The 19,763-nt window shown below is 40.5% G+C and overlaps 2 protein-coding genes across 5 annotated transcripts in view; one reads left to right on the top strand and one right to left on the bottom strand.

Moving 5' to 3' along the window:
• MAP3K19 (mitogen-activated protein kinase kinase kinase 19) overlaps positions 1–5,428 on the bottom strand; it is a 66,187-nt gene extending 60,759 nt beyond the window's left edge. For both annotated transcript variants that reach the window (XM_004774267.3, XM_004774266.3), the window contains exon 1: positions 5,158–5,428. The gene's annotated coding sequence lies outside the window, so the exon portion shown is untranslated. The remainder of the gene's footprint in view (positions 1–5,157) is intronic.
• Positions 5,429–15,764: 10,336 nt separating this feature from the next.
• Positions 15,765–19,763, top strand: part of RAB3GAP1 (RAB3 GTPase activating protein catalytic subunit 1) — a 114,422-nt gene continuing 110,423 nt past the window's right edge. For 2 of the 3 annotated variants that reach the window (XM_004774263.3, XM_004774264.3), the window contains exons 1-2: positions 15,765–15,857; positions 15,969–16,024. In XM_004774263.3, the coding sequence (XP_004774320.2) occupies positions 15,840–15,857; positions 15,969–16,024 (74 nt within the window). In that variant the 5' untranslated portion in view covers positions 15,765–15,839. The remainder of the gene's footprint in view (positions 15,858–15,968; positions 16,025–19,763) is intronic. The other variant, XM_045066561.1, reaches the window with a different exon arrangement.

A 19,763-nucleotide genomic window follows, 5' to 3' on the forward strand; every position in this document is an offset into this window, starting at 1 on the left:
ATCAAGCAACGAATAATGAAATTTACAATGTCAGAGAAATGTGATGGCTATGTGACTGGAGCATCTCCGTTGGAAAAAGGGTATCAGTAATATTTGGAGGAGTGGAGTGAAGAGGAAACGACAGTTTTGACAGAGGGGAAGGGCATGAAAGAGACCCACAACCAGGGTCAATGAGGAGAGAGTGGACCAGAAGGGAATTTACACTTTACTTCTGAACAAGCTGGGAAGCCCATGGAGAGTTTTGAGTAGTGTCTTTTAGGAACAGTGGTATTTTGAGAAGATTATTATGCTAGAGAATAGAAAGACAAAAATAGAAATTGAAAGTAAACTTAAAGGATTTGTGACTGATGGGCAATAGAAAATGTGAAATGGGTCCAAGAGGATGTGTTTGGGCAACTGGGGAAGACCTGATGCTGGGGTAGGCAACCACTTGCTTTTATAGAATGATAATCAACAAGGTCAGCAACAGAGCCAGCATATAAGTAGGGTGTCTTGTTTCCTTGGCTCTCCACGAAATGTGGCCTTAGGTGAGTGCAGTTTCCTAAACTAGCACAAGCATAAGAATTTTGCTGTTCTTAGTTATGAATAAAGATTTCCAGGTTCCCTTCAATTTAGCATGTATGGAATAAGGCTTGGATACTCCCCCCATTTTTGTTTTATTTATTTTTTTTTTTAAGATTTTATTTATTTATTTGACAGAGAGAGATGACAAGCAGGCAGAGAGAGAGGAGAAAGCAGGCTCCCTGCTGAGCAGAGAGCCCGATGCGGGGCTCGATCCCAGGACCCTGAGATCATGACCTGAGCCGAAGGCAGCGGCTTAACCCACTGAGCCACCCAGGCGTCCCCCATTTTTGTTTTAATTTGAAAATGTTTACACTTGATCTTAGCCAAAAGGCCAAGAAGCGATAATTTGAAAATTTTTAATAGACTCATTTTATTTAGTCATTTTAAAAAAAGATTTTATTTATTTGACAGACAGAGATCACAAGTAGGCAGAGAGGCAGGCAGAGAGAGAAGAGGAAGCAAGGTCCCCGCTGAGCAGAGAGCCCGATATGAGGCTCAATCCCAGGACCCTGAGATCATGACCCAAGGCGAAGGCAGAGGCTTAAACTACTGAGCCACCCAGGTGTCCCTATTTAGTCATTTTTTTTTAGTAGACTTGCTTTAAATAGACTTTTTTTTTTTAGGGTACTATAGGTTCACAACAAAATTGACAGGAAAGCACAGAGAGTTCCCATATACCCCTGACAACCCTTCCCCAACCCCTGTCCACACAGCCTCCCCATTATCAAGACCCAGTACCACACTGGTACATTTGTTGCAGCTGATGAACCTACATACATCATTATCATCCAAAGTTCAGAATTTACTCTTAGGACTCACTTTTGGTGTTGTACACTCTAGGACTTTGGAAAAATGTATAATGATATATAACCACCTTTATACTATAAGAGTATTTTCTGCTAAAAATCCTTTGTGCTCCACCTATTCAACCCCCTGACCCTCATTCCCTGGCAACCACCTATCTTTTTACTGTTTCTTGGACACACTTTTTTTTTGCTCAAGCATTCAGGTGATTTCTATCATTAGACAATTTCTGGAAATACTGACCTTGGTTAGAATCTAATCTTTCTTGCTATTTGTTTTCTTTTCTTTCCTTCCCCCTTTTTAAAAAAACATTTATTTACGTAACACATGGAGAGAGAGAAAGAGAAAAGTGTGAGCATGGGAGAAGGAGCAGAGGGAGAGAATCTCCAAGTAAACTCCCCACTGAATGCAGAGCCTGACACAGAGCCGATTCGGTGACCCATGAGATCACGACCTGAACCCAAACCAAGAGTCAGACACTTAACTGACACTTAATCTGAGCCACCCAGAGCTCCTCGTTTTATCTTCTAATTGACATTTAGCATTACCACTTACTCCTTTTGATTCAAATTTCTTAGAATAAATACTGTTTTTCCCTAAATTTCTAATAGAGAAAAAATTGAAATAGAGAATCAATTCTTCAAGTCTCTCCCTAGTTTTGTTCAAAGTGCTGTTACATAATAATAATAATAATAATATAATGATAACAGCAATGTTGTCTAACATTTATTGAATGCTTACTACATGCCATATGCCATTCTAAATGCTTTGCATATATCTTATCTATTTAATTCCAAACAACACCATCAGGAGAGTAGTATTATTACCATATTTTAGAGGTGAAGAGAATTAGGCACAGGTGTTAGCAAAATGGGCTCTCACCCAGGAGACATGTGGGTGCTAGCACCCAAAAAGACTTAATGCAACTGGTATTTAAAGGAACATTCGTAAAGTAGTCTTATTTTCACTTCTTTGGATCCTAGGTAGAGAGGAGTGGGTTAATCATACCCACTAGCAGTACTGATGAAGTACTAGGCTAGATCTAGTTTTCCTCTTGTTTTATTTTATTTTTTCTTTCTTCAACTCTGATCCCTCCCACTTCCCTCTGCCTCACGGGAGCCAATCTGATGTGCTAGATTGCTTTAAAAGCATATAGTGCTGTTACATATGAGGGCTTGTCTTAAATTTGAACAAATAGTATTGCTACTTACTTTTTGTTTATTTATTTTAAAAGATTTTGATTATTTATTTGACAGAGATCACAAGTAGGCAGAGAGGCAGGCAGAGAGAGAGATGGGGAAGCAGGCTCCCTGGTGAGCCGACAGCCTGATGTGGGGCTTGATCTCAGGACCCTGAGATTATGACCTCAGCCAAAGGCAGAGGCTTTAACCCATTGAGCCACCCAGGCACCCTGTTAGTTACTTTTTAATACCTTTTTTTAAAGCTTTAACCTTGTACTCACGCAAACCTCTGGTTGTTTGCTTCTAATGGCTGCATAGCAGGCCTCCACCACACTTTATTATTCCGTCACTTGGTTGCGTACAACTAAGTTGCCACCAACTTCCCACTCCATAAACAACGCTGCAAGAAATATCCCTGTTCAGGCCTTGTTAGGCCCTGTGCAAAAGTTTCTCTAAGGTGAATGAGTTGAATGTATTTAATTTCACGAAATACTACCAGATTATTCCCCAGGATGGCTGCACCAATTTACACTCCCACCAGTAGTGCCTGACTGTTTTCTTTGAGCTCTTCCAAAGGAAGCAGACATTTCGTTGATTGCTGTCACTTAATCATCATTATCATTATCATTAACATTGAAAAAGCATTGTACTTGGAACATTGCTAGGGGCTGAAGGATCAAATGACACACTTGGAATTAGGCCATAGAAAAATTTTAAAATCAGCATACATATCTATCCCGGTAAACGGCTTTGAAACTTGGATTTATATAATTCTTTTTGAAAACGTAACAGTATTTGCAATATCACAGGTAAAAGAAACAGCTTCAGAAACAACGTAAAGCTGAAAATCAGATATTCAAATAATGACTAGGCAAGAAATATATATTTATATCACCAGTTTATTCATAAAGTGGGAATAAAACCCCAAAGAGACTTCTTTGCAAGGTTATTCCCCCTAGCAATGAAATGACAATGCATGTTCAGGGGTTGTGGCTTAGTCCTTTAATGTTACCTTTAAGTGAGAGCATTTTGCAAGTAGTAGCTGCCATTCCAATTAAAAAAAAATACACATTAAAATTTAAACCAAACTATTATAAGGCTATAGCGTTCATTCTACTGGAGTTATTGTTTTGAAAGTAGGCTCTATGCCCACTGTAGGGTTTGAACTCATGACCCTGAGGTTCATGTTCTACCAACAGCCAGCCAGGCACCTCTGGAATCAAAAAATTTTTTTAAAAAAGAATTAAACTTGGCGCCTGGGTGGCTCAGTGGGTTAAGCTTCTGCCTTCGGCTCAGGTCATGATCTCAGGGTCCTGGGATTGAGCAACGCATTGGGCTCTCTGCTCAGCAGGGAACCTGCTCCTCCCCCCCCACACCCCCGCTCTCTCTGCCTGGCTCTCTGCCTACGTGTGATTTCTGCCTGTCAAATAAATAAATGAAATCTTAAAAAAAAGAGTTAAACCAAATTGCAACCTGAACGTTATCAAATCAAATCACTACCGTACTGGGCAATGTGGTCATTATTTGGTCGTTCATCATCTCACACACTCAATTGTGGCTGGAGCAAGACTATGAAGATTAGATCAGCATATAACAGATTTCTATACATAGGTAAGTTCTTCCAATTAGCATGGACACATGTATTTAATTTCACGAAATACCAGATTATACCACATTGCTTTTTATTAGTGAGTTCCATTTACTCTTCTGATCTTCAATCTGCACATTTCCAAGTTTCTTTCTTTTCTTTTTTTTTTTTTAAATAAGAAAATGTTTCTCGGGGCGCCTGGGTGGCTCAGTGGGTTAAAGCCTCTGCCTTCGGCTCAGGTCATGATCCCAGGGTCCTGGGATCCAGCCCCGCATCAGGCTCTCTGCTCCGCAGGGAACCTGCTTCCTCCTCTCTCTGCCTGCCTCTCTGCCTACTTGTGATCTCTGTCTGTTAAATAAATAAAATCTTTAAAAAAAAAGAAAAAAAGAAAATGTTTCTCAATTTTCCTTTTAGGATTGTTTTGAGTAATGGTTTTTAAGCAATAATATTTCTTTCCACAGGGATATCTGGTTTAGCATCTGGTAAAACCCAATGTCTTTTATCTCTGTGTGCATGGGAAGTCTCCTTGTAAAACAAAGCATTTTATTACACTGTACATTTCATTTGGAATCTTGTGTAATTAAGACTTAAAGTAATGAGAACCCCTTTTCATGTTGGGAAGATATGACCAGTTCACATATATACAGTACTGAGTGTTTATAAGAAGACTTACACCAATTAAAGTTAACATATACTTAAGTGACTAAACTAAAATGAAAGATGTCCCTGGGTATAATTAAATCGAAGGAAGTTTTCTCATATACTTTTCTAGCCTTTATCAGTTTAGCCTGTGATCTAGAGGCATTCACATAGGTATTAGAAAGGACTGTCTTGATATTTGAAAAATCAAAGATAGTTTACTACAGCAACTCTAAGGATATAATTATTTGAGATTAGGATATAGTTTCCTCTATCAGTTTACCTGACGTTCCTCCTCTGGGACATCCTCTGGGGAGAAGAAAAAAAGTTGCAACACAGGGACATACCTAAAATGTGCCAAAAAGTGGAGATTTGGCTTACCTATGTTGTGTTTTGCCGAGGGAGCTGATACACAGTTGAAGAAAGACCAAGAAAAACAGCAGTCAATGTCATCCTATTTTACTGTGGCACTGATTTCTGGGATAGCTGTCAACCCACACTTCAGTAAAAGATCCATTGAAAAGCAGCATAGATACAGATTTTTTTTCTTTGATTATTTTCCAATGTTGCACAGCTCAATTTACTTAAAAAAATAATTAAAACTGGTTCTGTGTGCACAAAGCCTCCAGTTAGCTGCAGAGAGACTGCTTCGTTTACGGGTTGTCACCCAGGCAACCATCCATTGTGCATTTAGCTTTGAGAATTGAAGGCAGGACAATATCATCCAGGAAGGAAAACAAGCATTGTGCTTGAAGGAGTTGGACCTTGGTGTACTTCCATGCTTGGCACAATTGCCGTTATCATCTTCCTCACCGAGACTTTCTCCAGGAAAGCCAAACTTTGTTATTGCCATAACGTGCCAGAAGGATCCCTTTCCAAATCTAAATCTAAGGTACCCTGCAGGAGACTCCATCAGGTTACCCCCAGACTGGCTGTACTCTTAGAGTCATGTTTGAGAAAGCACCAGGAATCAAAGTTCTTCCATCGGAACCTATTTCTTGCCTAGACTTGTGATATTCCCAAGCAGTCTTTAGGAAATGGACTGTATTTTTGTTTGAGTCATAAATGCTAATAAACCCAGCTGAAAGAGACTTGAAGTTGTGGACTACAAAAACACTCATGAGGAAGTAGACTCAAGGTGCTCTAAAACATAGAGTCGTCTGCCATTTGTGTGCTGTTAGGTTTTTTTTATGCCACTTATTGGAGGATGCAGGGGGTTTTCTTCTAAAAATGGCCTTGTTGTATATACTCAACCACAAAGGGTGCAAATATTTTATTGTAACAACAGAGGGCATTTATTTAATTCTTACTAGGTTAGTCTTTTACGTTCATGATGTCATTTAACCCCCACAACAGCTCTAAGGAGTTGACTATGATCACCATCATTCCCCATGTTACAGATGAGAACACTGAGGCTTAGAAGAAATTTTAAGCTAATAAATGGTAGACCTAGGGACTGAACCAAAGCAGCCTGACTGCATTGTTGAAGCATTCATCCCTTTTACAATGCTAACACCACACACACACACACAAACACACACACACACAACCACACACACACACACACACACACACACACACACCCTCTCTCTCACACTCACACACTTCTCGAGTCAGTGAACCTTTCTGGGTAAAAGACCACTCAGCGATTGCTAGGTTTCTGTAACTCTTTCATCACTTCATTCAGCCTGAACGGCTTTAACGCTAATCCAAGCACCTGCAGGCTGTTACTCTGTTTTACTTTCTATCTCCTTCTGTGTTTCTGCTGCCAGGAGGAACAGTACTCTTTCTTAGCTTTTATGTCAAGAGAAAGTTGTAAGTGCTGTGCTTTCTGATGTTTAGGATTTCTGCAGTGTTCCGCTTGGGCTCAGGCTGGTCTGCAATCCATGAATCTTTTTATTGGTTCCGCAAAGAGCAGTCCTCCCCTTGTCTCTCAGTTTGAGAAATAGTCATTAATTCAAATCATGTTTCTTTCAAGAAATGTAAGTTTTCAGAAGGAGTGGCAAGAAAAGCATGCACAACAAGGAGAATCCGGTGTCGTCCCCCCCCACCCCCGTATCCTTAGGGCATATACCTCAAGACCTGAAGTGAATGTCTGAAACCTCAGATAGTAGCGAACCCTCTATATACTGGTTTTTCCTATACATACACACCTAGAATAAAGTTAAATTTATAAATTAGGCACAGTAAGAGATTAGCAATAATAATTACTAGTGGAATAGAACAATTATGACATTTTACTGTAATAAAAGTTACGTGAATGTGGCCTCTCTCTCAGAGTAACTTACTGTACTGTGTTCATACCGTCTTGGGATGCCTACGTGACCAGATGAGGTGAGGGGAATGGCGCAGGGATTGTAATGTAGAGTTGGGCTACTACTGACCTGAGATTTGTCAGAAGGAGGATCATCTGCTTCCTGAGGGTGGTTGACCATGGGGAACTAAAACTACGGAAACCAAGGATATGGGGGTGCTCCTGTGTTAGGTGATAAGGCCACCACGGAGCTATGTAGAACGCTCTAGTGAAACCTGGAACTTTCTCAGTTGGAAGGGCTGGGGTATATTAGTTTGCTAGGGCTCTTGTAACAAAATACCACAGACTGGAGGAGGGGCGTGCTTAGGCAAAAAAATGTATTCCCTCACCATTCTGCAGGCTAAGAATCTAAGATCAATGTGTTGGCAGCTTTGGTGTCTCCGGAGGCTCCTCTCCTCAGCTTGCAGGTAGCTGATTCTCACTGTTCTCACAGGGTCTTTTCTCTGTGCACAAGCCCTTTGATGTCTCTCACTGTGGCCTAATCTCCTTTTTAAAAAATAAGGACAAAAAAAAATAAATAAATAAAAAATAAAAAATAAGGACACCAATATGATTGGATTAGGGACCACCCTAATGGCCTCTATTAACTTATTCACCCCTGTGAAAATCTTACCTCCAAATATAATCACATGTTGAGGTACTAGGGATTAGGGCTTCAACATACGAATTATGGGGGGAACACAGTTCAGGCCATAACAGCACAGGGAGTCTTCAGAGAAGTGACAATGATCTGAGCTGAAATTTGAAGAGCAAATAGTTCACCAGGTAAACGACAGGCAGATGAATGTTGCCGATAAACTAAGCCACAGCATGTCCAGAGGAAAGATAAAAGCATGAAATGTCGAAAATATTGTGTTTGGGTTGTATATGTGTGGTTGGAAAACAGAATACATTGAGGGGGCAGGGAGACAAAGGGAAGTGAGGCTATTTCCAGTTGAAATGAAATAATTTCCAGTTATTCATGGGGAGACATGATCAAATCTGTATTTTAGGAAGATCCCCCTGATAGCAGGAATGAAGATTTAATTGAAGGAAAGGGGTAGATAGGAATGTTAAAAGATTATTGTAATGGATCAGGAAACAAATGATGGAGATATAACCTGAATCAATGACAGAAAAGATAAATGACCATAGAAAAACAAATGAAAGATTTGAAATCACTCTTAATAAGAGAGGAATACAAATGGCCAGGAAACACATTTAAATCACATTAGCTTCACTAAGGATCAGGAGAACGTAAATCAAATCATGTTTTGTTTAGTATATGGACAAAAATTTAAAAGACTTATAATATTAAATGTGTGGGGAAATGGCAACTCTTACACACTATTAGAATGTATATAAATTTGTAATGCTCTTTTTGGACATTGCAATCTGGTGCTATCTATTGCCTTTTAAAATGCACATATTCGGGGCACCTGGGTGGCTCAGTGGGTAAAAGCCTCTGCCTTTGGCTCAGGTCATGGTCTCAGGGTCCTAGGATGGAGCCCCGCATCAGGCTCTCTGCCCTGCAGGGAGCCTGCTTCTCCCTCTCTCTCATGCCTGCCTCTCTGCCTACTTGTGATCTCTGTCTGTCAAATAAATAAATAAATAAAATCTTAAAAAAAAAATGCACACATTCGGGGCATCTGGGTGGCTGAGGATCTCTTCTCCTGATCCTGGGATCTGGACCCACAGCAAGAAGCCTGCTTTTCCCTCTCCCTCTCCCGCTCCCCCTGCTTGTAGTCCTTCTCTTTCTGTCTCTGTCAAATAAATAATCAAAATCTTTTTTAAAAAATGCACACATTCTTCAACTTGGTATTCCCATTTCTCAGTATTCACCCTAGAGTAATTCTGAGAGGTGATCACAAGCATGCAGGTATAATAAAATTTTTACCCTAGAATTTTTTTAATTTTTTAAATTGTTTTATTTTTATTTTTAAATTAATTTTATTTATTTATTATTTAGAGAGCAGGGAAGGGTTAGAGGGAGAAGGAGGGAGAGAATCTCAAGCCAGCTCCACTCTCATCAAAGAGCCTGATGCTGGGCTCAACATGGGACTTGACCTCTGAGTCAATAGCCCTCATGTCAGCCTGAGACTGTGACCTGAGGCGAAATCAAGAGCAAGACACTTAACCACCTGAGCCACCCAGGTGCCCCTTATTTTAGAGAGAGGGTAGAATTTTTTTTATATAACTTTTTTAGAAAATTTATTTTGGAAAATTTAAAACAAGCCAAGTAAGCAATATAGTACAACAAACCGCTATGTACTTGTCGCCCATCTAAGGATATTATTCATATCTTTAAATAGTAGATCAAGTATGTTAAATCACAGAAGAGAATTAAATAAAAAGTAGTACATCTGTACTTTGAATTCTGGAATGCTGTGTAGCAGTATAAAAAAGGAGGAAAGAGCTTTATATCATGTCCAAAATGCGCTCCAACACATAGAGTTCAGTTAAAAAAGAACCGGTTGCTGCATAATGCATACATGGTAGTGATACTGGTATGAGCAGGTTCAGAGCACATGCTCAGGAGCCAGCCTGACCACTTCGGTGTACAACCTGGGCAAGTTACCTATGGTCTTTCTGTTTTCATTTCATTACCTCAAGTAAGGGTGTATGATAGGAACAATATCTACTTCACAGGGCAATTTTAAGAATTAAATGAGTTAATTCCAATAAGACATTCAGAAGAATATTTGGTGCATATTAAATACTAAACATGCTTATTTGTGCAAAAAATTGATTAAAAAGAAGGTAAAACTATATATTTCATATATATAAATATGTATGGAAAATAGGTAGAGGTCTGAAAGGATTCATGCTTACCTAGTATTAGTGATTGTATCTTTTTTTTCAAGATTTTATTTATTTATTTGAAAGAAAGAGAGAGAATGCAAGCACAAGTAGGGCGAGCAGCAGAGGGAAAGGAAGAAGGCCCCCGACTGAGCACGGAGCCTGATGTGGGGCTCAATCCGAGGATCCTGGGATCATGAAAGGCAGATGCTTAACCAACTGAGCCACGCAGATGCCCCTAGAAGGATATGATTGCTCCATAAACTTGTACACAATTCTCATGACTCTTCAGTTAATTTTTTGTTTCCTACGTTCTGAGTTCAAGACCCACTAAAATATTTTAAAAATGGAAACACGTAAACTTGGACAAAGTAAATCAACCTTTCAACAAGTACTGTTCTTAACTGAGTCTACCAGACAGGTGACACACTTAAGAATTGGAACTGGCTGTTCTTGACTTATTCTCATCTTACTTGAAACATCCTGACCGCAGGCACCTTGTTTTTATGTTTTTGTTTCCCAGCTTCTATGAAGTACCAGGCACATAGCAGCTGCTCTTAATAAATGTTTAGTGAATAAAGAAAGGACAGATTGAATGGTAAGTGACTGAAGACTGTGAAGGAGTGAATAAATCACTTCTCTTAAAATTTCCGGGAGATTCCTTGCCTTGGTGATTGTACCTTTTTCTATTTCAAGGAATAGTGGAGTGCTTTTCTAAAAATTTATTTTTTTAATTTTTAAAAAAAGATTTTGTTTATTCTCTCTCAGAGAGAGAGAGAGCGAGAGAGAGCACGAGCGAGCACAAGGTCGTGTTGAGGGGGGCAACAGGCAGAGGAAGAAGCAGGTTCCTGCTAAGCCTGGGATCATGACCTGAGCTGAAAGCAGAAGCTTAACCAACTGAACCAACCAGGCATCCTGATAGTGGAGTACTTCTTTAGGATATAAAATATGGTGTGTGTGTGTTCTTGGGGCACCTGGATGGCTCAGTTGGTTAAGCATCCAACTCTTGATTTCTGCTCTGGTCAAGATCTCGGAGCTATGAGATAGAGCCCCGTGTCTGGCTCCACGCTCAGCAGGGAGTCTGCTTGAACTTCTCTCTCTCTCCCTCTGCCTCTGCCCCTCCTCCCAATAAACAAATTATCTTAAAAAAATATTGTGTGTGTGTTCTGAAAGGTCACTTAGATATTTTCCTACCATTGATTCTGAAAAGAGTTTGAAGTTGGATTAACCATCCTGCATCCCTTTCTAAACCATATCATACTTAGGTCTTTTCTCAGACTTGTGAGCACATTGAGGGCAGGGATTATTCTTTACTCCCTCCATAGGACTGACCACAGTGCTATGACTTGATGGGTATTACTGAGTGAAAAAAATGTCTGAGAATTTGGCTTTAGAGATTTCTCTTCCAAGAGTTTCTAATGATCATAGCATACGTTTGCCTTACAGCTCTACCTTCTACTGCCGTTTTCTCCCTGCACGGAGCTTCCAGCTAAGCGGGGACGGCATAGTCCTATGCTGTTGCTCCTCTCACAATGTTTGCTGTTTCACTAAGACCTAATTAAACTGTTATGCCCCCACATTCCTCTGAGGACTAAGCCAAGGGTGATTTTTTTTTTTCCAGGCATCTAACCTCTTAAATTGCCTAAGCGTCAAAATTCTCCCCGTGGCTATTATTGGTTAACACCTTGAAATAACTGAAAATTATGCCAGTGAGGAAACGTGCTTTCAACAGAAAATCCCTTGCCTTTGGATGTGTAGCCAAAGAGCTCTTAATACTGAAGAAACAAAATCTTTTCTGCCTTGTGAACCAGTGAAAATCTAATAAAAGTGTGTCTCCCTTGGGTACTTTACATCATTAGCATCCTGGCTTCACACTTCACTTTAACAAATAACTTATTTTAAAAGTTTCTCCAGGGAGAAGACAAGAAGCCAAAAATATCCTGGAAGAAAACTTTACCTAGCAACCCAGTAAGGCTCTTTTGTCCAGTTTCTAAAATTTAACTTCAGGCAGCAAAGTCTTTGAGATTTTTTAGTTTCTCATTTTGGTACTGAAATTTCTTCACGGCTAAACAAGGGGGAAGAAAAAGTAATGCCTTACATGTGAGCAGCAATTTCTGGTTTCATAGTAAATTCACACGATAAATGCTCCTACCACAGTTGATCACCTCTACATGCCAGGACATTGTGCTAACCATCTTACATTGGTTCATAGAACTTAATCTTTGCCACAACCCTTTGTAATATGAGGTCTTAGAAGTCCTATTTTACTAATAAAGACCCAGGGGTTTGGAAGAGTTAAGTAATTTGCTCCAACTGATATATTGTAGTTAGTAAATGGCTGAATCTGAGTTTGTCTGACCTTAAGACCTACAAACTTGGGATGCCTGGGTGGCTCAGTCAGTTAAGTGTCTGCCTTCAGCTCAGATCATGGTCTCAGGGTCCTGGGACCGAGTCCCACATCAGGCTCTCTGCTCACTCCAGGGACTGCTATTTGAAAAGTGATCTTGGTTGGGGCAGGAGTAGGGGTAGGGGTGTGGGGAAGGGTTGGGGGGATGGGGTGGGATGGGATGAGGGGATGGTAAGAAGGGGAGAGGGGAAGAAGGGGCCTCTTCTGAAGCAAGATTTCTGAATGCAACGTGAATGGTGCCCCCTGGTGTTGGTGCCCCCCCCCCAGCTCTGGATTTCCTTCTTTTTCCCCTTAATAGGAACTTCAGCTCTTCCAGGTCCTCTTCATCATCAGTCAACTTCTCTCTCTTAGATTATCATTCATGTGCAAACATATCTGTTTTCCTCTGTCTTAAAGACAAAGGAAAACCCCAGAAACAACAATAATCACCCTTGATCCCACTATATTCCTCTTTCACTCACTTTCCAGCAGCAGTCAATATTTATCATCGTGAAGCATTTTCCTCTCTTGGGTTCTGTGCCATCACTCTTTCTTTGCTTTCCTATTTCTCAAGCCATTCCCCTTCTTTCACTGGATACTATTCCTTTATCCATTCTCTAAATATAAAATGTTTTCGGGTCTTTAGATGAGGCTCTTTTCTTCTCTTTCTACATTCTTTTCTTAAATTGCCTCATCTGTTCTTGTGATTTAAAAATCCACCCAAAATCTTCACCATTAGGTTTTGCCTCTGAGTCCTATTCTTATACCCATTTTTTTTTTCCTTGACACCCCTCCTTGAGTATCCTTGGGTACAAACCTGTCGAACTTCATACTACCCAAACCAAACACTAATTTCCTTGCTCCTTCCAGTCTTGCTCATCTCAGGAAATGGCATCATCTCCCATATATTTGCTTAGGCCAGAAACTTGAAAATTATCTTTGATTCCTTCCTTTCCCTTACCTCTATATTTAATCCAGCATCAAGTCCCACCAATCATTTCTTCAAAATGCATATCAAATAATTTCACCATGTCAGCTGACCACCCCAGTCCAAGACTCCACACCGTCATCTCTCACTGGATGCTTTAATAGTCACCACCTGTCCTTACTTCTTTTGCAATGCCCCCACCCCCAGTCTGTTCATATAGTACCCGAACTTCTGCCAAATGCAAATTGGATCATATTGCTCTCTTGCTGAAAACATTTCTGTGACTTTTGTTGTGCTTCAAATAAAGTCCAACTCTGGGGGCGCCTGAGTAGCTCGGTGGGTTAAGCCGCTGCCTTCGGCTCAGGTCATGATCTTGGGGTCCTGGGATCGAGTCCCACATTGGGCTCTCTGCTCAGCAGGGAGCCTGCTTCCCTCTATCTCCCTCTCTGCCTGCCTCTCCATCTGCTTGTGATTTCTCTGTCAAATCAAATAAATAAATAAAATCTTTAAAAAAAAAAAAATAGGGCGCCTGGGTGGCTCAGTGGGTTAAGCCGCTGCCTTCGGCTCAGGTCATGATCTCAGAGTCCTGGGATCGAGTCCCGCATCGGGCTCTCTGCTCAGCAGGGAGCCTGCTTCCCTCTCTCTCTCTCTGCCTGCCTCTCTACCTACCTGTGATCTCTCTCTCTGTCAAATAAATAAATAAAATCTTTAAAAAAAAAAAATAAAGTCCAACTCTGGTCAGAGGGCTCTATTTGGTCTGGCCTATTCTTACCTCTCCAATTCTAGCACAAACACTTTGCTCTAAAGTGCTCCCTTTTTGTTCATTGGATGGATCAGATTTTCCCACCTTTGAGCCTCTAGACATGCTTAGAAGCTTTCCCCCCCTGGTTGGCCCATCTTATCCTTCAGCTCTCCTTCAAGATTCTTCTTGTCAAGATTACCATTGACCTCTATATTGTTAATATTAATGCTGATACATGCAGCACCTCTTCATTCTGTTGTGCAGTGAATTTCCAGTTTCTCTACTAGACTCTGAGTTCCTTAAAGTCAGGGACTATATCCATAATACATCTTAATATCCTAGCAGTGATTGACTTATAGTTAAACGCTTGTAAATGAATGGAGTATGCAAGTTGAGACCTCTTGGGAAAGACTGCTTTAGTGGTAACTCACAATCCCCCAGTGGTATAGTAGATAGATACTAGAAGGAACATCAGAAGACAGGGGTTCAAGATTTGGCACTAGCAGTAACTATCGGTTGTCATAATTCTTCTCATCTTAGTTTCCTCATCTGCCCTATCTATATCACTCTATTTTTGATATCTTTAACCTTTTAAGATTAAATTTTTTTTTCAAGATTTTTTCTTTATTTATCTGACAGAGATCACAAGTAGGCAGAGAGGCAGGCAGAGAGAGAGGAGGAAGCAGGCTACCTGCAGAGCAGAAAGCCCGATGCGGGGCTCGATCCCAGGACCCTGGGATCATGACCTGAGCCGAAGGCAGAGGCTCAACCCACTGAGCCACCCAGGTGCCCCTAAGATTAAATTTTTAAAAAAGATTTTATTTACTTATTTCCTGGAGAGAGAGAGCGTGAGAGCAAAAGCACAGGGGTGGGGTGGAGGGAGGAGCAAAGGGGAAAGGAGAGGGAGAGGGAAAGAATCTCCAGCAGATTCCATGCTTGAGTGCAGAACCCCTAGCAGGGCTCGATCTCAAGACCTTGAGATCATGACCTACACCAAAACCAAGAGCTGGACACTTAACCAACTGAGTCACAAGGTTAATATTTTTTTCATCACTGATTTTCTTAGTTCTCTACCACCAAATTCTTCCTTGTGCGTTGCAAAACTCATTAAATGAGATTTAATCTTTTTCCACTTTTAATTATGAAAAATTTCAGACCTAACAGAAGTAGAGAGAACGGTATAAACACTCAGGTACCCATCACTAGCTTAAACTATTACCCGCACATAGCTAATCTGGTTTTATTCCTAGCCCTACTCCTTATACCATTCTCCCTCCCATTATTTTCATGCAAATCCTGGACATGGTATCATTTCATGATATATACTTGAGCATGAATGAAGTATAATTATTAATTGCTAGGGGCTACTCCTTCTGTTCCTCAGTGGCTTAAAAAGTGGAGTATTGAAGAGTACATTGAACATACATTGAACAGTATGTTGCTTTTCCGAGAAACCAGAGAACTAGCAAAATGATTTTATTTCATGACTTAACCAAACTGTGTAAATTGTTTCAGGCTGGGCGGGGGGAGGCAACGGTGGGTATTACCGGCATCTAGCTTTGCGCCTTGCATTCAATAAATAGAGGTTGAATGAAAACAAATTCAATGTGGTTTTGGCTTTTTAATACCACTTTATCCACAGTAACTTAGAGCCTTGTCTTACCTCCTCCCTTCTGTTATCTTCCAGAATTCATTAATCTAAATGAAAATTTCAAATTCAAAGCTTTTCTGTTTGTTTCTTTTAGTCAATGATTTCAGCCTTGGAGGACTTTTCCAGGCAGGACTCAATACTAGGGGGAGGTGCCTCCGGGGGCTGGTCGGCCCTGAGGCCCCGCCCCCGTTTGCTCCCCGCTGTCCTTATCCTCCTTTCCTCGTCCTCCCGGCAGCCTTAGCGCCTTTCCCGGCGCTCCTCAAGATGGCGGCCGACAGTGAGGTGAGTTGTTTCCTCCCCACCTATCCCTCCCTGTCTGTTAAGTTCGTTCCTCCGTGTCAGCGCCCGGGCGCTCAATCTCTTTTTCTTTTCCTCCCTTTCCTTTACCTGTAGCCCGAGTCCGAGGTATTTGAGATCACTGACTTCACTACTGCCTCGGAATGGGAAAGGTGAGTGAGTCGTAGCTTTGGTTATCGGTACCCTGGGCCTCTGCGTCCCCCTGCAGCTTCCACAACGTAGACCACATGTGTTGCAACTTCTGAGAAAAAAAACCGGCGAACCCCCGGCTCTGCGTCTTCTCCTGTCCCCAGTGTGCTGCAAGCCTCTTCCGCGTCTCGCGTCTGACAAGCCCCGGCCCGCCCCCGTCAGCCAAACCCTTGGGACGCGGCTCTCAGAAAAAGTTTTGTTTACTCTGAGACCACTTCCCTCAGACCTTGGCTGTTCCCACCAGTGGAAACAATTTCCGTAGCTGCCACTTCCGTTCCTGGTTTCATTTCCGTTTAACTCATTTTATCATAAGCAGTAAACTTGGCAGTTGTTTTTTTCCTCTCGTGTGCATTGGTATACCCGTTTTTGGAGGGGGCATTTAGAGTACTCGTAGTTGTCCATTTGCCACACGCCCACCATCTCCATTCTGCCCTTTAGAATAACCTTTTAAGATAGGCTACAGATGGTTTTGGAATTCTGTGATTCAAGTTGTTACATTTCATTGGCTAATGTGCCCAGGCTTCCTGTGACTATCAGACCTCACAGAACAGCTGAGTGAAATTGCTGTATCACTGAAATTAGTTGAAAACCACCTTTGTGAAGGAGTGGTTGCTTAGATTGTGAAGTTTTCTGGTCGGTGTCACAGAGACTGTTCTGGGTGTGGAGGTCAGTAATTAGCTTGTTGCAATATTTTATAATCTTTCTGGTTGGGAGAGGAAATTTGTGCATGTTATGTCATTACATGACGGGAAATTATAAAAGATCCCTCCTGGAGGGGCGCCTGGATGATCTAAATTGGTTAAGTAGCCAACTCTTGATCTCAGCTCAGGTGTTAATCTCAGGGTCATGAGTTCAAGCCCTGTGTTGGCTCCATGCTGGAGTAGGGTGTGAAGCCTACTTAAAAAAAAAAAAAAATGTCCTCGCTGGCATAACAATTTGACTTGTGGTATCCTCCAAAAAAAGACAAGTCAGTAAGACATAACCCTAGGGGCAATGCTTTGTTGAGCAGGTAGAACTCTGTATCCAGAGTTAAACTAATGGAAAAAAAGAATAAAACAAAACCTTTGATCCATGTGTTAAACAAAACAGCATATGGTTAAGTTTTAAGCAAACTGGTATTAACTAAAAATAGTACTTTGAAGAAGGATGATATTGTAGATTACAATGAAGGGAGATACTTTCATAGAAAAGATACGAAATGAGCTGGGCCTTGAAAGTGGGAAGTGATTGCTTAGACATGAGAAGGTATTAATATGCTCAGAGAGGTAGGTGAAAATGAGCCTTTGGGACTTCATGAAGATGTCTCTACTGGAGTGAAGGCTATCTATTGAAGTAAATACATAGAATTAATAGAGACAGATCGCGGACAGCCTCAAAGCTGAGTAGAGGAATCTCTAGACTCGGTGCTTTAAGACCAGGGATTCTCAAACTTTAGTGTGCATCAGAATCATAGTTTCTGATCATGCCTGACGTGGACTGAGAAATGTGCATTTCTTAGGTTCTGAAGTGAGGCTGATGTTGCTGGTCGGGAGACTTAGAGAAAAACCATCAAATCACAGTAGTGAGAGACCCTTGATTTTAGAGTGGCAAAGTGATAGGATGAGAGTTGTTGCAGGAGATTAGGTAAAAAGAAGCCAAGTGACTGACTTTGATCAGTAGTTAGGTCGGTGATTTGGAGATTGGAGAGAAAGGCAGGATAGGAAGGAGGATTGTAAGACGTTTCAAATAAGAGTTTTAGATAGATACACTTGATGAAATGTTAGAGTAGAAAGAAACATGCAACTGGCATTTCTTGCCTGAAAGAATGAAGATAAAGTGTCAAAGTGGGAAGAATGCAGTTTTAGACCTGTCGAATTTGAAATAATAACTTGATGTCTTTTTTTTTAATGTTTTATTTATTTATTTGACAGATGTCAAGTAGGCAGAGAGGCAGGCAGAGGCTGGGGGTGGGGGGGGGAGGAGGAAGTAGGCTCCCTGCTGAGCAGAGAGCCCAATGTGGGGCTTGAACCCAGAACCCTGTCATCATGACCCGAGCTGAAGGCAGAGGCTTAACCCGCTGAGCCACCTAGGCACCCAATAACTTGATGTCTTGAAGGTAGATAGAAAAATATAACCTGAATCTTGGAGAGTGGGGGTGAGGAAGCAACAAGAGTATGGAATGGAAACATGATTTTTTCCCCTCTTAGCTAAATATTTAAAATATCCTGAAGTGCATTATTAAGCCCTTTACTCCTGATACGGGAATAATTGTTAACCCAGTTATGAGAACTACCACAAAGTAGGAAATTTGGTTTTTAGCTTTCATGCTCTCTCTAGAGCTGAAGTAGTGTTTTATAGTTCATGGGAAAATGTTAAGGCTTTGGAGTCTCTTAAACCTTGAGTTTAATGTGTGAATGAAAGTTCTTGTTAATATGTTAGGAGCCATACAATTTATTGAGAGTATTGAATGGAACCCCCTCTTTTTAATCATTTGTGCTTCACAGAAATATTTATTGTGTGTGTGTGTATGTGTGTGTGTGTGTGTGTGTCAAATATAGTGCAGGACCTAGGGGTATGGTCAATAAAAATAGACAATTCTTGCTCTTAACATATAGTGTAGTGGAAGAGACACATGAATCAAATAACAATACAAATGAGTCTAATTACAGTTGAAATGAGAGCTGAGAAGGGGAAAGACACCTGGTCTTAAAAGGGTATATAACAAAGGAACTTAATATAGAGTGAGGAGTCAGAGGAAATGATCCTGTATTGTAATCTTGAGGTTTTTCAGGGATAGTTAATTAAATTTTCCTAGTCAAATCTCAATATTTTCAGTAGACTCCAATTTTACTCTTTTAGCTAGTACCAGTAGAAACCATAAAATAAGTATTTTGATATGTTCCTTTTATTGTGAAAGCAATATTATTTTAAATGATTTTTATTATAATACCTCCCAGTAGAATAAAAAAAAAAAATCTAAGAAACCTATAATTGTACCATTAGGAGATAGCTACTATTAATATTTTGAGAAAATTTCTTCTAATCTGTGCATTGTAAACATTTTGTATCAAAACATATTAACACTTCTATAGCTTTCATTTTTTCATTTCATATATGAAATGAGCATTTTCTTATTTCCTCAAATGGCCTTCAAACATGATCCATTCAGAGGATACCATTAATTTACAGCTGCTTGTTGGAGTTGGACAGTTAGGTGGCTTCCGGTTTTTTACTATTATAAATGCAGTGTACATTTCACATACACATCTTTAAAAAGATTTATTTATTTATTTTAGAGAGCGTGGGGGTGGGGCAGAGGGAGACAGAGTCTTAAACAGACTTCCCGCTGCCTGTTATAGGGCTTGATCTCAGGACACTGAAATCACAATCTGAGCCGAAACCAAGGGTCTCTAGTTTAACCAACTCTGCTACCTGGGGGCCCCTCACATGCACATTTTTGCTCACATTTGGGTCCATTAAAAATTTTTATTTACTTTTTTTGATAAACATGTTGACTTATTTCATAACCAGTAATTGCCTTTTGACTGAACTACCCAGAAGTGAATTAGTATATTTATTAATACTGCCTTTCATTTCAAAGAGGAATTAATTAGAAGTTTCATTTAAATCATAAAAACTCTGATTTATCATTACTGTCATTACTGACTTATAACAGATGTAAATATTAACTAATAATGTCACTGAAGGAAAAAACCTGATGCC

The sequence above is a fragment of the Mustela putorius genome, unplaced genomic scaffold (genome assembly GCF_011764305.1).
Source record: "Mustela putorius furo isolate JIRA1106 unplaced genomic scaffold, ASM1176430v1.1 tig00003867_pilon_pilon_pilon, whole genome shotgun sequence".
In the NCBI taxonomy this organism is placed as follows: Eukaryota; Metazoa; Chordata; class Mammalia; order Carnivora; family Mustelidae; genus Mustela; species Mustela putorius.